This window comes from Motacilla alba, chromosome Z (assembly GCF_015832195.1).
Source record: "Motacilla alba alba isolate MOTALB_02 chromosome Z, Motacilla_alba_V1.0_pri, whole genome shotgun sequence".
Lineage (NCBI taxonomy): Eukaryota > Metazoa > Chordata > Aves > Passeriformes > Motacillidae > Motacilla > Motacilla alba.
Genome location: NC_052046.1, coordinates 27,887,064 through 27,903,208, shown reverse-complemented (window position 1 = coordinate 27,903,208; position 16,145 = coordinate 27,887,064). Strand labels below are relative to the sequence as shown.

Here is a 16,145-nt window from a genome sequence, read left to right as displayed (position 1 = left end):
AAATACTGATTTACCATTTTGTTTCCAAACACTCTGCTTTAATTCAGCAGTCTCAATCATGCTTAGGAAAATAAAAACTTGTTAGTAACTATGCCACCAAGTAAGTAGAGCAAGAATGTCAGCTGTTCTACTGCATGTGAATGTTATTCCCAGCTGGTATCATCTAAATAAACACAGTTAAATCACAATTGGACTGTGTTACAAAATTAAGATAAACACACATGCAAAACACACACGCAAAGCACTATGCAGCTCTTATTATTTATCTAAATTTATCACTTGTCATCTGCCAGGTGCCCAAGGGTATCAGAAAAAAAGTCAAGCCATGAGATGCCAAGAAGCCATGTGTTATTTATTAGCCAAAACCAAAGGTGAATGTACAAATCATACGGACAGAACTTGAGCAAAACTAAGCATTAGTAACTCTTCTATAGAAGAGGCATAGACCAGTGTTGAATGGATGTCCAGCAAGGTATGCTCGATGTCTGTCTCATGATTTTAAAATTTCATTCTCTCCCCTCTAGGGACAAAGTTGTTTCGGCTCTTCCATTTGCAATGACAGCTAGGGACTGCCTCCCATAAACTCTGCATGGTGTCCATAATTCCACACTTCTGCTTGCCAGTGCACCAAATCAGATTGCTATGAAAGGTTCTCCTTTTTCTAGTCTACTTTCTTAAATTGCATAAAATGTCATATCATTTAAAAGAAAAAAATCAACTGTCCCATCATGCAATACAAAATTGTTTCACTGATGCCTGTGACTTGCTATTGACCCAGCCACAGTCCAATTTTCTAGTACATTTTCTAGACAAAGCCAGTGTGCTCAACAGACAGCTTAAATAAAATGGACTCAAGTCTTTTTCAAAGAGGCTTCAAGGCAGAAATTGCATTTCTAAAAGCATGAAAGAAGAATCTTGGGGCATTCTGTCTTTTTTTTTTTTTCCCCTTTTTCCCTGCTTATGCCTCCTTTTCCTTGGTCAGCAAATTACAAGCAGGTAAATGATACAAAAGCCCCTTTTTGTTTTTTCCAGCTCACCAGCATGGACAGGTTAAGTCTGCCAAGAATCAGAGCCAGTACGAACATGCTCATAATGACATCTGCAGAATTTCCTTATACTAGTACAGAAAAATCCCCAGCTCCAAGTGTGTGTGTTTGTGTGTGCACCACATCTTTATGAGTGAACGAACTAGCAGTACTGGCAGGGACCTTTTTAAGGTAGAGGTTTTCACACACTCAAATAAAGACAACCAGCAGTCCCATACCCTTTTAAGATGCTTACAGCACTCTTTAAAAATAATAAAACCAGCTTCCATCTGCAAGAGCCAATTGAGCAAATTTTAATCACACTATTTTATAAATTTTAGACTTTACATTCATTCACTACTTTACCAGTCAAGTTTCCTTAATCCAGCCTGTGAATCCTGATTATTTCCAGCCCAAGTGCCCCAATAACCCTCTCTGCCTGTGGAGTGAGTTACTGTCTTGAGAGGTGTGATCAAATTTACAAAGGAACAAGGAAGAAAATGTGAAGGAACAGGAAAAGCAGAGGACAGAACAGCTGAACTGGAGTAATTAAGAGCTACAGAGATGGCAGCCAGGGAGAGATAACTTGGCACCAATATGCTGGAAATTGTACACTGATGAGCAGAAAAAAAACCATGAAAATACAAAACGGAGAGAGAAGGAGGGACACTCTATCCACACCCAGAGCCTAAACATTTAATTTCTTCTATTCTCTCCAATAATGTTCTAAAATTACTTAATGTTTCCAGGAACAAAAAACTACTGCCAGAACGTGAAATTGATCCTGAAGTGGAAGCTGGAAAAAGTAGCCCATGGTATGACCTCTTCCTTAAAAACTAATTCCTAAAGAGGAAATGTTCATAACTGAATGTGCAGAACAGAGGCCAGTATTCTGGAGACCTAAAAAACTTACTATGCAGGCATGGCTTTTAGCTGCAGCATAGTACAATCACTGTAGTGTCAGGCACTAAGGATCACACCACCCTGAGAAATGCACCTGTGAGATACATCCCCTTTCTTCCAGTTTCTGCTGACTTCTGCACTCTCTAGGATCTGGGCAGTCCTGCTCTGTGCGGAGACACAGCACTGCCAAACTCTTCACTGTCAGCATTTTGCTTTTGACCAGTAGCAGCTCCTAGCTCCTGCTGAGTTTCTACCAGTCCATTTAACCTCTTATCTGGGAATGGAAAATAGTCTGGCACAACATTCTTAAAAAGCTATTTTGTAGACTGCACAGCACTGAATTTGAAAGTAGGCATCTCTCCAAAAACAGATAATGGTAAGCTGAGAGTCCAAGTCAGCAATTCTAAATTGCTACCAGAAAACAGCCAAACAGATTTTTTTTTTTTTTAACAGCCTTCTTAGATATGAAAGCAAAAAATTCACAGACAAAAGGAAACATTTCTCAGGCCATTAATTCTATTGAGGTATCCACACTTCCAGAAAAATAATGTTTGTGCCTCAATTTACTAAAAATGCACACCCACATGTGTGCATTTGAGGAAATGAGTAATGAGGAAATGAGTAATGAGGAAATGAGTAATGAATCAAACAGGTATGCATAAATAAAGATGCGTGTTTGGGGGAATGAACAAAAATAGACACCTGTGTTTTTATATTAGAAGTTACATTTTTACTCTTAGAAAAACCAGGAAGTAAAGAAAATCTTTCCTGTTGCTGGAACACAGCAATATATACACACACATAATATACACACAATGCAAAAATATATCACTACCTACATAAAACAATGACTACCTTATATTGTTGGAAAGGGAAGTGGTTGCTAAGAAAGGTTACTGGCTACTTCTGAACTAGCTCCTTAATTAAGAAAACAAAAGACAAAATAATTAACCATGCTAAAAAAAAGGGAAAAAAACGTATTTCGTTATCTCTTCGGATATGACATCTTTGAAACATTGAAGCTATAAAACATTCCAATGTGCATATAACAAAACCCCGTATTGAATAACCACAAGCATGTATGTATTTATATATCAGTGGAACAATTCGATATGTAAGCTTCATTGTATGTGGTGTATTTTTTACTTTACTCTTCACGAGGAAAGCAGTTTAAACAGCTCCAAGATATTCCCCATAGAGCTGTAATTAGTGCCTAAAATGCAACCAAAAGAACTGTTGGCTGAAACCTGAAATATGAACATGTGGAATATTGGAATGAAATTCTCATTTACCTGAACAAAACAGAGCCAAATCAAGGACTGCAAGTTCTGGTTGAGGGTCTCTCTCTACAGTATCATTAGTATTGTTACCAGCATAAAACAAGTTGTATATGGCAAACACAATGTGATAACACAAGAGCTTGCTTTGCAGAAATTTTTGTTGTACGAAGAGTCTCTAGTTAATCAGAGGTGAAATTGTCCCTGCATGCAAAGCCAAAATAAACAAGCAGTGCACAGGAAAGCTATCAGTGTGAGAACTGAGTATGCGATTGATGTTATACACAAACACCCATTATATGGGATGGGTTCAGGCACTTCTCATTGCCTTTATACTACTAACTGATTAATCACTCTAGAAAGGAGCCCAGGGCCACTAGATCCACACAGCTGTTTTTCATGACTTACAACACACTCTTCCTTGTGGAAAACTTCAGGTTTAGAGATGCCTATTGAACACTGGGTTTAACAAAAAGAACCTCTTATTTTCTGCAAATTTAGCTCTATTCAGTAAATAAGCATGAAAATATGGCTGTTTCACTTCTGCTTTTGCAGACTGAGGACTTCAGGAACAATTCTGTGCAGTTTGTCTCCCACAGCATTCATTTAGGAGACAATGTACAGGCTGTGTGGAAAGTCATTGCCCTCACAGTTTTGTGCCTTAAACTGTTAAATTCTCTGTACAGCAAACTTTTGACACCAAATTCCAGTGATTTCCATTCCTGAAATCTCTTTTTTTTCCTATGTGACACACAGAAATACATAGATACTACTGTTGTTCAAATAAATAAGTGAAGTGTATACGTGATTTGTTCACACACAGAAACCAGATTCATGTTTCAAAAAGGCATACTCTGAAATCTATATACTTCAGTGTATGGAAAGAGATTCATTTGTCAAAGCTGATTTTCAGTATTGTTTTTTCAAATTAAGATTTAGTCCACAAAAAGAATATCACCTGTTTCAGAGTGGGCCTCCAAAACCAGAGGCATTTTGTCAAGTCCAAAACCAGCAGTGCTATTCTGGCTTGTTTCAACAGTTTCCATGCATGTGTGAGATGGGATGAGGTAACCAAACAGTTCTGGTTTCTAGTACACTTTGTGACATTGTAAGGAAAATGGACATTTTGGTTATATTTTCCTGTAACTCTCATTACAAATTTTCCCATCTTTCAGGATTCTTTTATTTCAATGAATGCAATGTAAGAACATTTCTGATATATTAATTATTTTTCTGCATTTTTTGTACTACATGCTGATTATCTGTGAAAAAGTTCATTTTTTCACAGAAGGCAAATGAGAGCGACTTTAAGGTTAGCTTTGTGTGGGGTGGAAAGAGTTGAAAACAAGGAGATTGGTGAGGAGAGAAAAAAGTAAGTTCTTTTCAGAATTGTTTTTGCTCGTAGACCAACCTTGCACCTGGGAGATGTTAGAAAATACTCAGTGTGAGACAATTCACATATTTGTGTCTGCTTGGGTTGTTTTCTGTCTGCTGAAGAAAAAATTAAATTTTCTCAGAGTAGGTAACAGAATGTTGTTAAAGACCTAAAAGCATTCTTCCTGTAGGCTGGGGGCCTCTTTGTAAGGGGGGAAGGGAGATAAGAAGTTTTGAGATTGTAAAACACAGCCTGGTGAAGACTTATGCATGGTCCCCGCTCTTTGATATGTAATGAAGGGGTCAGGCCCTGCTAAAATGAGCTTAGTAATGTATGTATATCCCTTTGTTTCTTTGTAATCCTCCAGCCAGTGAGGCCAATGGAGTAGGCCGATGGACTAAATCTATTCTCTGCACTTCAGATGTGGGTCGTGGTTGTCTTGGTGTTAGCTGCATATATTTGATTCACACACTTTGTTCACATATTTCCCAAACAAAATAAAGTGTACTGTATGAAAGTTCATCCAGGGATCACTGAGCCTAAATATTATTTCATTTACTGGAAGGCAATATTCCAAATTCAACTTTGTTTGAATGCAAGAAGTTGATAACTGTGTGCAAACAGTAGAGCAAAGGATTACTATTATTAGCTTAATAATGTGTTATCACCTAACTCATTTTTTGCTGGGCAAACCCCATCTGTAGAAAACGACATTATATCAAGTTTAAACCACATCTGAAAGTCATTAAGGCATCTGAGATACATCAGCCAAATGCAAGGTAGTCAGACCTAGAAATTAGGCTTCTTGGTAAGAAGTAAAGGAAGGTGAACAATTTTGCAAAGCTGTGGCTTAGGAAGTTTAGGGCTATGGAAGATAATCAATTGGGAATGAGCTACCCTAAAATAGTCTGTCCATTGGATTACCTAAGTAAGGTCTATATGATCCCATCAGGGAATATGGAAGCAATACCATGCACACATAGAAAATGCTTAAACTTGCATGCCCCATTCTGGTATCCACACTGGAAATAATAATGCCAGAAAACAGAAGGAATGAAGTCTGATTTGTAAATTCTGACTAACAGAAAGAAACTCAATATACAAAACGTTACTCTTAAGATTGCAGAACAGATTTTAAAGGTCAGTAAGTGGTCTCTGCGTTACCGTACAAAAGCTCAAAATGCAACAAACACTTCAGAATTTCAGATAAACCCGTGAAGTTTCTGTCTGGTAACTTATTTTATGCAGAAAAATGTATTAAAACCGGATTGCCAGGCTTCTGCAAAGATGTGATGAGCCCTGCAAGACATCAGTAATGAAACAAAAGAAAAACGAACATTATTGTAACAAGGTGGGAGTGGGAATTATTGTACAGGAAATAATATAGGCTCTGCTGGAAAAACATAAAGGTCAAAGAAGTTATTATGAGTAGAGTATTTCAAGGATGAGCTTGGGAAACAAAGTTATTAGGTATTTTGACCTAAAAGGGAAACAAAGTTATTAGGTATTTTGACCTAAAAGACAAAGAGCATCTTAGTGAGTCTAGTAATCACCATCACCTGCATTCAAGAAAAGAATTCAGGCTGGAAGACGTGGAGAAGCACTACTCTCTTGAGCAAGGAGATGGACAGACTAGTTTTTAAGTGATCAGTGAGTGTGGCATGTCTATCATATCTAAATGAAGTTTGAAAGGAGACTAATTGAAAAGTGGATCAGAAACAAAAAACAATTTATCCAAGAGATCACTTGCTCAAAATCTGTAATGACTTAGATGTTGAGTTTTATAACACCATAAGATGCACCATAAATATAGCAAAAGAGGCAGTCTACAGTGGAAATGAAAGTCAGAGACTTAGTAATAAGTTAATTATGAGTAATAAGCTATATTATTTTCAATAGTGAGGATTGCTACTGCCTTGCAAAGACATGGACATGAGATTTCAGTTAAGACTGGCTCCTCTCAAAAGATTTACAGAAACCAGAAAATAATAGATGGATCAGGAAAACAGGCATACAGATAAAGCAACAACTTGATGAAATTTCACTGATTGGGCTTATGACAAAAGGCAGGTGCAGATGATAGATGTTAGAACTATGAATATCAAGCCAATGGTGCTATGTCTTGTGACATCAGCAGGGAAAAAATACAACGATAAAAAAATCAAAGGACTTTTCAGGTTCTATTATGTAATCAGCATCCACTTCTAGTACAGAGCCAATCAAAGTTTAACTTAGTATGTTGAAGCATATGTCTATATCTAATATATCTATATCTATATCTATATCTAAATCTATATTCTAAATATATATAAGATAGATATTGATATAGATATAGATATAGATACAGATATAGATATACACATATGCTTCATGTTTCTCATCACATGTTCATGTTCACTTTATATCATAGATGCAAACAGGATACATAGTATATATGCAAATTATAGAATAGATAAATGCAAGGACCTAACACTAGATTATATCAGCATACTGCAAGTCATGTCTTCTGAGACCATCCCCAAGTACAGCACTAACTCCTCTGATTGATTTCCAACAAGTATTTTTTGTCAACTTACTGGAAATGTGCAGGAGATCTCATGCATGCAAAATATATCCATATATGATCACAGACATGCATAAACGCTGGTATGTGTTATTAAGACTTAACAGCTGTACAAGGTGAAAAAACACAATACATAGTTTAAAAATAATTTTGAAAATCTGCTGTGTATCACTTGCAATGTATTAAAAAACCAGCCATTTTGATATGTTTGACTAGATGTCTTCCTGCTGTAACTTCTGCCTTTGATTTCTGAAATGCAGTTCTCTGTCAAAGTAAAAGGGAATAATTCCTCTTGATGTAGGCAACACATCCTCCTCAGAATAATGCAGAGACATGATGACAGGACAAATAAATTTAATAGAAACATCTCTGGTAGAACACTGGGAGCATATCTTTGCCTAGACACTTGCAAATGATGAGCAATCTCTTCCATTTTCGGAGCAGAAACATGCAGTAATGATGATGATGATAATAATACTAACTGTTAAACCCTTCTTCTTGATTTCTCCTTTTCTTCCCTTTGCTCCCTCACTCTTGCATGTGGGTAGGATGCTTTAAGTGCTCCCAGCAAGCACTTGGAACATACATTCTGCAGCCAAAGCTGTTGAAGTGAGAGAGATGAGAAGAGGCAATGATGATGGGAGGGAAGGCATGAAGCTGAGTTTGCACAAGAGGTTCAGCCACACAGCATCTGATAATTAATGTCCATCAAATATTTTGGCTTGAGTCCAGCTCACCAAACAGAGTGGTGTCACAGCAATAAGATGAAGGTGCCTGTGCCAAAAGTTTCCATGCAGATTGCCCTTCCTCTCCATCCTCTCTAGCTTATATTAAGGATGACCTGACCAGTTGCTGATTTATATACACTTCCTTATGTGTACTACAGAAACAACATAAAACATGCAATTGGTGAGACATTGGAGAGTGAGATAACCAGCTCTCTGGAATCCTTCAGTGTAAAATATCTACAGTGGTCACATATCCAGAAACTTGACCATTATGTCTTTGCCAAACAGCAATCAAAGAACAAGTCTGAATATCTGAAATGCTTTTCTCTCCAAAGAATGTTTACACCATTGCAGAATACCAGACTTACTTGTATGAATACAAATGAACTAGCCTAAACGCTGCCTGGTGGACCCATGAATCAGCAAACTCAACTTCATCAAGTGCTTATAGCATTGTGCTTATTGGCTGTGAGACACTGACAGGCATCTTAAAAACATACTTAGATTTCATATTTATGAATTAAGGAAGGCTTTTGTGTTCTCCATTTTGTCCCAGATTCAGCGCAGTCTATGACATGATTTGGCCACAATCACGTTATGCAGTGCTAAGACTATTTTTTCTTGAGCACAGGGTAAAATGTGACATCACATACCTAATCTTTCCTTGAGTATGTTACTTTTCGATATACCACCATTTTTTTAGGTTTTTTTCAGGCAATTTCTGCATGACTACGATGCATTTTTCTTGATATTATAAGGTCTCCAAGTTCTAATGCATCAGTATTTAAAACACAGACATCTAGAACTTCCCACACTTACAACTACACTATTTTTCAAGAAAAGGACCTTCTCAACTGAAAGCATGACCTAAAAGCAATTCTATATTTGCACAGAAATTGTTTGATAGTAATGTATCCAAGGTTTCTCTTTGAACCCAAGTATGCAAATTTAATAAAATTAGACTAAACACCCTTAAAGATGACATAAAATCATAGTACTTGTGACAGGTTTAAAAACTGGTTTCCTTTTTCATTACCTTGGTCCTGGGCAGAATTTTTAGGTATATTTAACTTACATGTTCACTTCATTAATTCATTTATTCGACAGTAGCCTTTCTTTAAACAGATTTGTCTGTCAATTTAAGGCATGTGTTGTCTCTCTGTAATTCTACAGGAAAACTATGAGGTCATCTTTATTATTTTCTGCAGGATTTGAAAGGTGTAACCATATGAGTTCAGCAGATTTAAAATTAATAATAGTTGCAAAACACACAACATAAGCTGTTAATTAGAATAATATGTGCTTAAGATAAATCAGGTGCTTTTTTCATGGAACCAAGTCTGTCAGGAAACTCAAAAACAGATGGTTCTTGCATCCATTTCATTTTTATGCAACGATTATAATAAATTTAAAATAATAATTGAGCTTGAGTATGCTCTAATCAAAGTTATTATTCAGCATTACCTTTGATTTTCCTAATAAAGGCAGCCAGACATAATTTCCTTTTCAGACGTTTTTAGAAAATCTTGGCATTTCCTTTTGCTGTTCCATTTTAAAATTCTAACATACAATTGTGTGGATACTTGCATAATAAATTAAGAGTATTCATCTTCAAACTTTGTGCAGGTCTGAAAGAAGGTTTTGCCAAATTTTCCTGTACTGATGTGTCCAGGGTAACCCCATATGTTATTGTATTCCATATCTATCTGTGCCCAAAGCTATTACTGTCTCCTTGAGACACAGTGGCCAGAAAAGGAACAGTGAGGTCAGGCTGTGTGTTAGTCCTTTTTTAAGACTGGGGGCATTCAGGAAAAAGTGCTCTTTCTCTTTTGTTCCTGCTGGACGAGCTGAGGTAGCACAAGGCAGACAGCAGCCTCACCACCAAGCCAAGAAAAATATAACAGCCCCCACTGCATATGGTTGCCCCAGACTGCCAGCAGTGCCTGGTCAAAGCAGGAGGGCATGGAATCCAAGTTGTCCAAGCCCCTGCCACTATTTTTGCTAAAGAGAAGGCAAAGTCCCTCCATGAGTTCCAGCTATTGACCCAGTTCCAGCCTCCAGGGACTCTAGGTTTTCTTTCTGTTTCATTCTTTTTTCCCTCTTGGTTGATATTTGGGGGGAAGAGGGAGATTTTTACTTGCAGAGGTTCGGTTGCTGTGCTGTTCTTCTCCTCTGTTCTCTCTCTCCATCCCAGGTTGTCTGCAGAGGGAGCCATCCTGGGGGTAACAGTTGTCTGCCATTTTCCCTTTATCTCTCCACACGTCATCCATGGAAAGTGCCATCTTGGGGGAGGGTTTCTCTGCTGTTTTTGCTTTTCTTTGTTTCTGGGGAGTCCATGAAATTCAGCAACATTATAACTACTGATTATCACAGTTATTTTTTTTTCTGTTCCTGTTTAATTTTTTAATGAATGTTTTAAACTGTTACTATTTCACTTATATCTTCTTGCATTCATCTCTCCTTATTGGTGAATGGGGAGTGTCAAAACTAAAAGGGAAGGTAACTCATTCTGAACTCATTCTGCTCCCTTTAATTGTCTTAAACCAAGATATGATGTTACTTCAATTTACTCCAAAGATGCGATCCTAGATGTTATATTGTTGCTGTTCAGTTCAATATTTCTGAAAAAGGAGAGTAAGGATCTGTATACAACACAATAAACATTTTTGTTTGCCTATTATTATTGCACAATTATTGTGACTCCTTGGAAGTCTATGTTTCGCTGAGTACGTAAACACGACCTTGAATAATCAGCCCATATCTGGGATATTCTGTCAAAGAAAATTCATCTTTTCTTCTTCCATTTGTCCCATCTTTCGAAATGACACAGCTTATGACAGTACAAGGAAATACAGAGAAAGTACCTTTATCTGAATACAGAAAGACATTACTTATTAAAAAGAAAGAGAATCAGTTCATCTTGAAGTAATTCTTGGTCTGGAAACAGCCTAACAGGGAAGGTGGTAATTCCAACATGCATTTACAATCTTTTAGTCTATATTATATTTTAAAGAATGAAAATTAGAGGTTAACTTTAAATGTTTTATATTTTTTATCAGTACATTTTTATGTAAGTTTTGAAAAGTACTTCTATTCCATGAGTAGAAATGAAGCTTTTGTAGTCAAAGACAGATAAAATATCCAAATATATGGAAATATTTAGATCTATTCAAGACCTCATGGGGCAGCTTCAGGCAGAACGAAGTTTGATAAAATGACATAAAAGTTAAATTGTAAAAAACAGTAATTTGACTTGTATCACATATGACCTCTATTATTTCTCAAAAAAATATACCAATCTTTTTCTGCATTGTTATCAGAAAAAGCCTAGCTCAGAAAATTAAGTGCTATGTTTTCACTACAGACTGGTGCTTATTTCACGTACAGAACAATGTGCTGGTAAAATGAAATTCATCTGGGATCTGTAGGGTATCTTCTCATATTACTGCTATAATAATAACAGTGGAACAATAATGTTTGTAGGCAAGATCTACGCTCTTGGCAAGTTATTCCACATATTTATCCCCAGTTTGAGAACTTGAGATTTCAACGAGAAAATGGCTGAGTCCTTCTGGTACAGAAATTCAGGCTGAACTTTTCACAGTTGTCTTCCCTACAGGAAATATGGCATTTAAACAAACACATTATATGTTTTAACAAAAAACTTTCTTGAGCAAGACCCCCTCCATTAGTGTCCCCTTCATCACAGTATTGTAAATTCTTTGAGATCAGACATAAATGGTAAAAGAACCATGGGTATAGACCTTTTTTTGCCCCCCAACTTGCTATTAAAATCATCAAACTTACATTAAGAAATCATGCGAAACAAAGCAAAACAGAAATGAGTTTTGCCACAGTCAAAGGTTTTGCTTTGAAATTTCTGATTTGATGAGTTGGCAATGATGTGCAAAGTAGCATTTCTCTGTCAATTTATTTCTAATTACATCACTCCCTCAGAGCAGTTTTAAAAGACACTGAAGATTATGTATTCCAGTTGAAAATGAACAGAGCTAATACTTCAGGGGAGAGTGATCATCAGGTCACTACAAAAGAAAAATACATTTTCAGTTTTATGCAAAGGGAGTTTTCTTCTTTCCTTCCAAGTCATTTGCCTTTCCCCATGCTCAGCGCTTGCATGCAGTGGGCACAGATACCGTTACACATGCACATGAAAGCTGATCCAGGCAATGCACTGTTATGCCAACCTACCATTCTGATGCCGTTCTCAAAGGCTTGACGTGCTAGAGAAGCAGGTCCATCCACAGTCTTACCATCGTCATCGGGGCCCCAGCTGGCACTGTAGATGTGGATGTGCTGGGGATTAAGGCTTAGAGACTTTGCTTCTACCATATCTGTCACATCTCCATCCAGCATCCGTACACCTTCAGAATGAAAAATACAATGAACTGTACAGACAAACTCTAAATGTTCCTTTCTTTTATTCCCTCCACAGAGAAAATTGTTGTGTATAACACTGAACTGAATAATTACAAGAATTCCTACTGTATTAGAGAAAAAAAACAAGAACAACAAAATCTGTTTGCGTATCTGTTTTCCCAGTGTCTCTAGATGGAAAAATATAAAAATATATGAATATTTTCATCCTTCTTCAAGTTTTAAAAATTTTAAGTAATTTATCCACTATACAGCCTTCAAACTTCAACAACAAAGTTTTACGCTAAATAAAATTTTAAATAATACTTGAATTTTGAAATGCTTTTATGTCACTTAAAGGTAACAATTGATTTTCTTTCTCCTTTTATACTGCAGTGAAACTGCATTATCTTCCTTGAGTCATTCACAGTTTCAATCGTGTTAACAGATGTAATAAAAGGATTCCTACAGACAAGTAACCTTGGCATCATTCCTTCATTGTATGAGGCTGCAATGAATAAACTGGGGAGAACTCTTGTGTGTACAGAATGATTACCACACACTGTAGCACGGCAATTACAAGAGGTTATGAACAAATACGTAATGTTCTTCAACCTGAAATTACAATATAGTGAACATCCTTGTCTTCAGAAGAAGCTTTTGTGAGGTATGATCTGGAATTCTTATGTTAAAAGAATCCATTCATGTGGGTTTGGACAAGTCAATGTGCCAGCACTTCACAATGTTTTAAGTTTACCAGACTGAATATAGCATGCTAAAATCTGAAAACTGAGAAAATATGGAAGTTGGGGTTTTTCTAACTGTAATACTTTGTGGTTAAAGCTGAGAAAGCTACCAGTGCCAGTTTTAACCTAAACTAGAAAAAAGACCTACACACAGCTAGTGTGACATGTGATCAAAGGGACACTAAATATTAAATAAAAATTTAATAAAATTGTGTAATAGAGGGATGGTTACTCTCACAATTTACAAGTTGGATGTTCTTTCTGCTTTAAAAGGCTACTCCTATTTATAAGCCAAATTTACATATTTTAATTAGAGACACACTGCATTTTGCTTATGAACTCAGATTAAAGAAATCTGTGTGTTTACCAAGACTTTAACTTTCAATTGACAAGAGGCATAGGGACTGTATTGTTGAAAAAATACTTTTCCCCTTACTCTGTTTGACTTAAAACTGAGAAGTGATTGTATTTCTCAGTTCACACAAAAGTTGCCTATATTTTGTGAAATAATAAACTTCTACCAACTGTGATCTCACTATGAACTTTGCTTTATAAAAAAGTATCATTAAACCAACTCTTTGATTCCAGGATTTTATTTTCTTTTAATAATCAGAGAAAAGTAATGATAGATGAAAGTTGTGTGCTCAATTCCTTTAAAGCATGTAAAAGTATCTCTCTAGTTCTGAATGACAGTGAAGGTACGCTGATTTTGAAAGAAGGAAAACAAAGTTTTCCTTTATGACTTTGTTAGCCAGTCTAAATATTATATTCAACCAATGAATAACAACTCAAATGCTGCCACTGGCACATAAAGTAAATCACATGATTTTTAATTTTTTTTTTTTTGTAATGGTGAATAGCCTACTTTTAAAGCAACACGGACAAGGTTGTGACTTATTGCTGATCTGTCTAGCCAACAATGGACACACATGCTGCAAAGCTATTGGCCAAGGCCAACTGCATGAGGTTCAACCAGGCCAAGTGCCAAGTCCTGCACTTCAGTTACAGCACCCCCATGCACCACCACAGGCTGGGGACAGAGTGGCTGGAAAGTGTCCCAGAGAAAAGGACCTAGGAGTGCTGGTTGACAGCTAGCTAAACACGAGCCAGAGTGTGGCCAGGTGGCCAAGAAGGCCAATGACATCCTGGCCTGTGTCAAGAATAGTGGCCAGCAGGACCAGGGAAGTGATTGTCCCCCTGTACTTGGCCCTGGTGAGACTGCTTCTGGAGTTCTATTTCCAATCTGGGCCCCTCACTTGAAGAAAGACAGTGAGGTGCTGGAATGTATCCAGAAAAGGGCAACAGAGCTTATGAAGGGTCTAGAGGGTAAGTCCCATGAGGAGCTGCTGAGGGTAGGGGTATTTAGCTTGGAGGAAAGGAGGCTCAGGGGAGGCCTTATTGCTCTCTACTATTGCCAGAAAGGAGGTCATAGTAAGGTGGGGGTCGGCTTCTTCTCTGAGGCAGCCAGTAGCAGGATGAGAAGATAGTCCCAAACTGCACTAGGGGAGCTTCAGTGTGGACATCAGAAAGAATCTCTTCACTGAAGGGGTTGTTTAAGCAGTGGGGCAGATTGCTCAGGGAACTGGCGAAGTCACCATCCCTGGAGGCATTAAAGAAACAACAGGACACGGCACTTAGTGCTGGGATCTAGTTTACAAGGTGGTGGTGATCAGTCAAAGGTTGGACTTGATGAATGTGGCCCTATCCAACCGAAATGACTCTGTAATTCTCTGCAAGATGACTCTGAACAACAGACATCTCACTGGATATTTGCAGTGAAACTAATGCTCCTTCCTTCCTCCCTGCCTTTCTATTCCCACCCTCCCAATGTCTGCAGTGGTTAAGTTTGCTGATCACACATCCTCCAAACAGCATTTGGCATGTGGTGATAGCACAACAAAAGCTATCCAAAAGGCAATTAGCAGACTGTGTTTGCAGATTGTTCCAAGACTTCAGAGCCCTGTAAACTTGTTCTAACATTTGCAGTAATTGCAAAATGTAAGTGGCTTTTTACTCAGAACAAAATTTCAATGAATCATGGGAAAAATCCAAAACTGAGCTTGAAGAAGTTTTCTTTTAAAATGCTTGTTTTTATTCAACATCTGACTTAAACTTAAAGAAACAGCTGAACTAATCCTCGTCAACTGAAGACAATATACATCTGTTGTGCCATAATTCAGTGTAACTGTTTTCCCATCAGGTCTTGAGCCCAGCCAAGTAACTAAGCACCCAAATCCCCACAGATGTTTTACAACTTCCACAATCAGTTTGCAATAATAACAGCAAACTAACCAAGCCTTTTTATAAAGTCTCACAAGTTCTGTACGTAGTAATTTGTTTTGCGTGATTATTTCAGAGTTTAAATCTAAAAAAAGATCCATCCCTTTGGTCCACTGGTTTGTCTTTTAGTGAGAGGCACCTGTAGCTTTTCTCCACAGAAATTTGTACCATTTTTTATAAGAAACTTGTCATAAACTGTAAAAAACCTGAAGACTCAGCTTGCATTTTTACTGAAATTTTCTCTTCTACAAGTTACAGCTCCACTTACGCCATTTTAGAAGAAGGCTCCAACTTTCCTAGAAACTTGGTTATCAGATGTTGTTAAATATTTGGAAACGAGACAAGGAGTACAAACACATTTAGAAGAAAATTAGCATTATTAATGGATATCTTGTTAACAACTTAGCATCAGAAACATCATTAATTGGATTTGTTCAACTACCAGTATTTTATGGCATATTGATGAAAGAGATTTTTTTCTCCTTCTGCTTGATATATTAGTATCCCTTATGTGTTCAAAAATGCTTTCTGGTTTGAAGTAAAAGATACTTATTTTCATGGAGCAAATCCAACATCATTGTCAGCAGGTGCTCCTCTATATAAGAATGTTATTGCTTTACTTCAACTCTAGCTTCTTCTCCAAGAATACCCCAGGAGGGCCTTTAAATCCCTGGGAAACAAGTGAGCTGACACAACCACAGTATATTCACATGAGTAGGCTGCCCTGCTTATGGCTGCCCTGAAGGAAAGGAACGAGGCATACCAAGTAGAGGTCAGCAGCAGCAAAGCTCTCAAATATATTCACCTAGTGGAAGAGGAAGCTTATCCTATCTTCCCTAGAACTTCCTCTTAACTCTGACTTTCTGCAGATTAT

The 16,145-nt window shown here is 37.3% G+C and overlaps 1 protein-coding gene across 8 annotated transcripts in view; it reads right to left on the bottom strand.

Annotated features, from left to right (window-relative positions):
• The window catches only part of PCSK5 (proprotein convertase subtilisin/kexin type 5), a 222,544-nt gene that overhangs the window by 115,109 nt on the left and 91,290 nt on the right, over nucleotides 1-16,145 (bottom strand). For all 8 annotated transcript variants that reach the window (XM_038125793.1, XM_038125785.1, XM_038125786.1 and 5 more), the window contains one exon: nucleotides 12,081-12,253. In XM_038125793.1, the coding sequence (XP_037981721.1) occupies nucleotides 12,081-12,253 (173 nt within the window). The remainder of the gene's footprint in view (nucleotides 1-12,080; nucleotides 12,254-16,145) is intronic.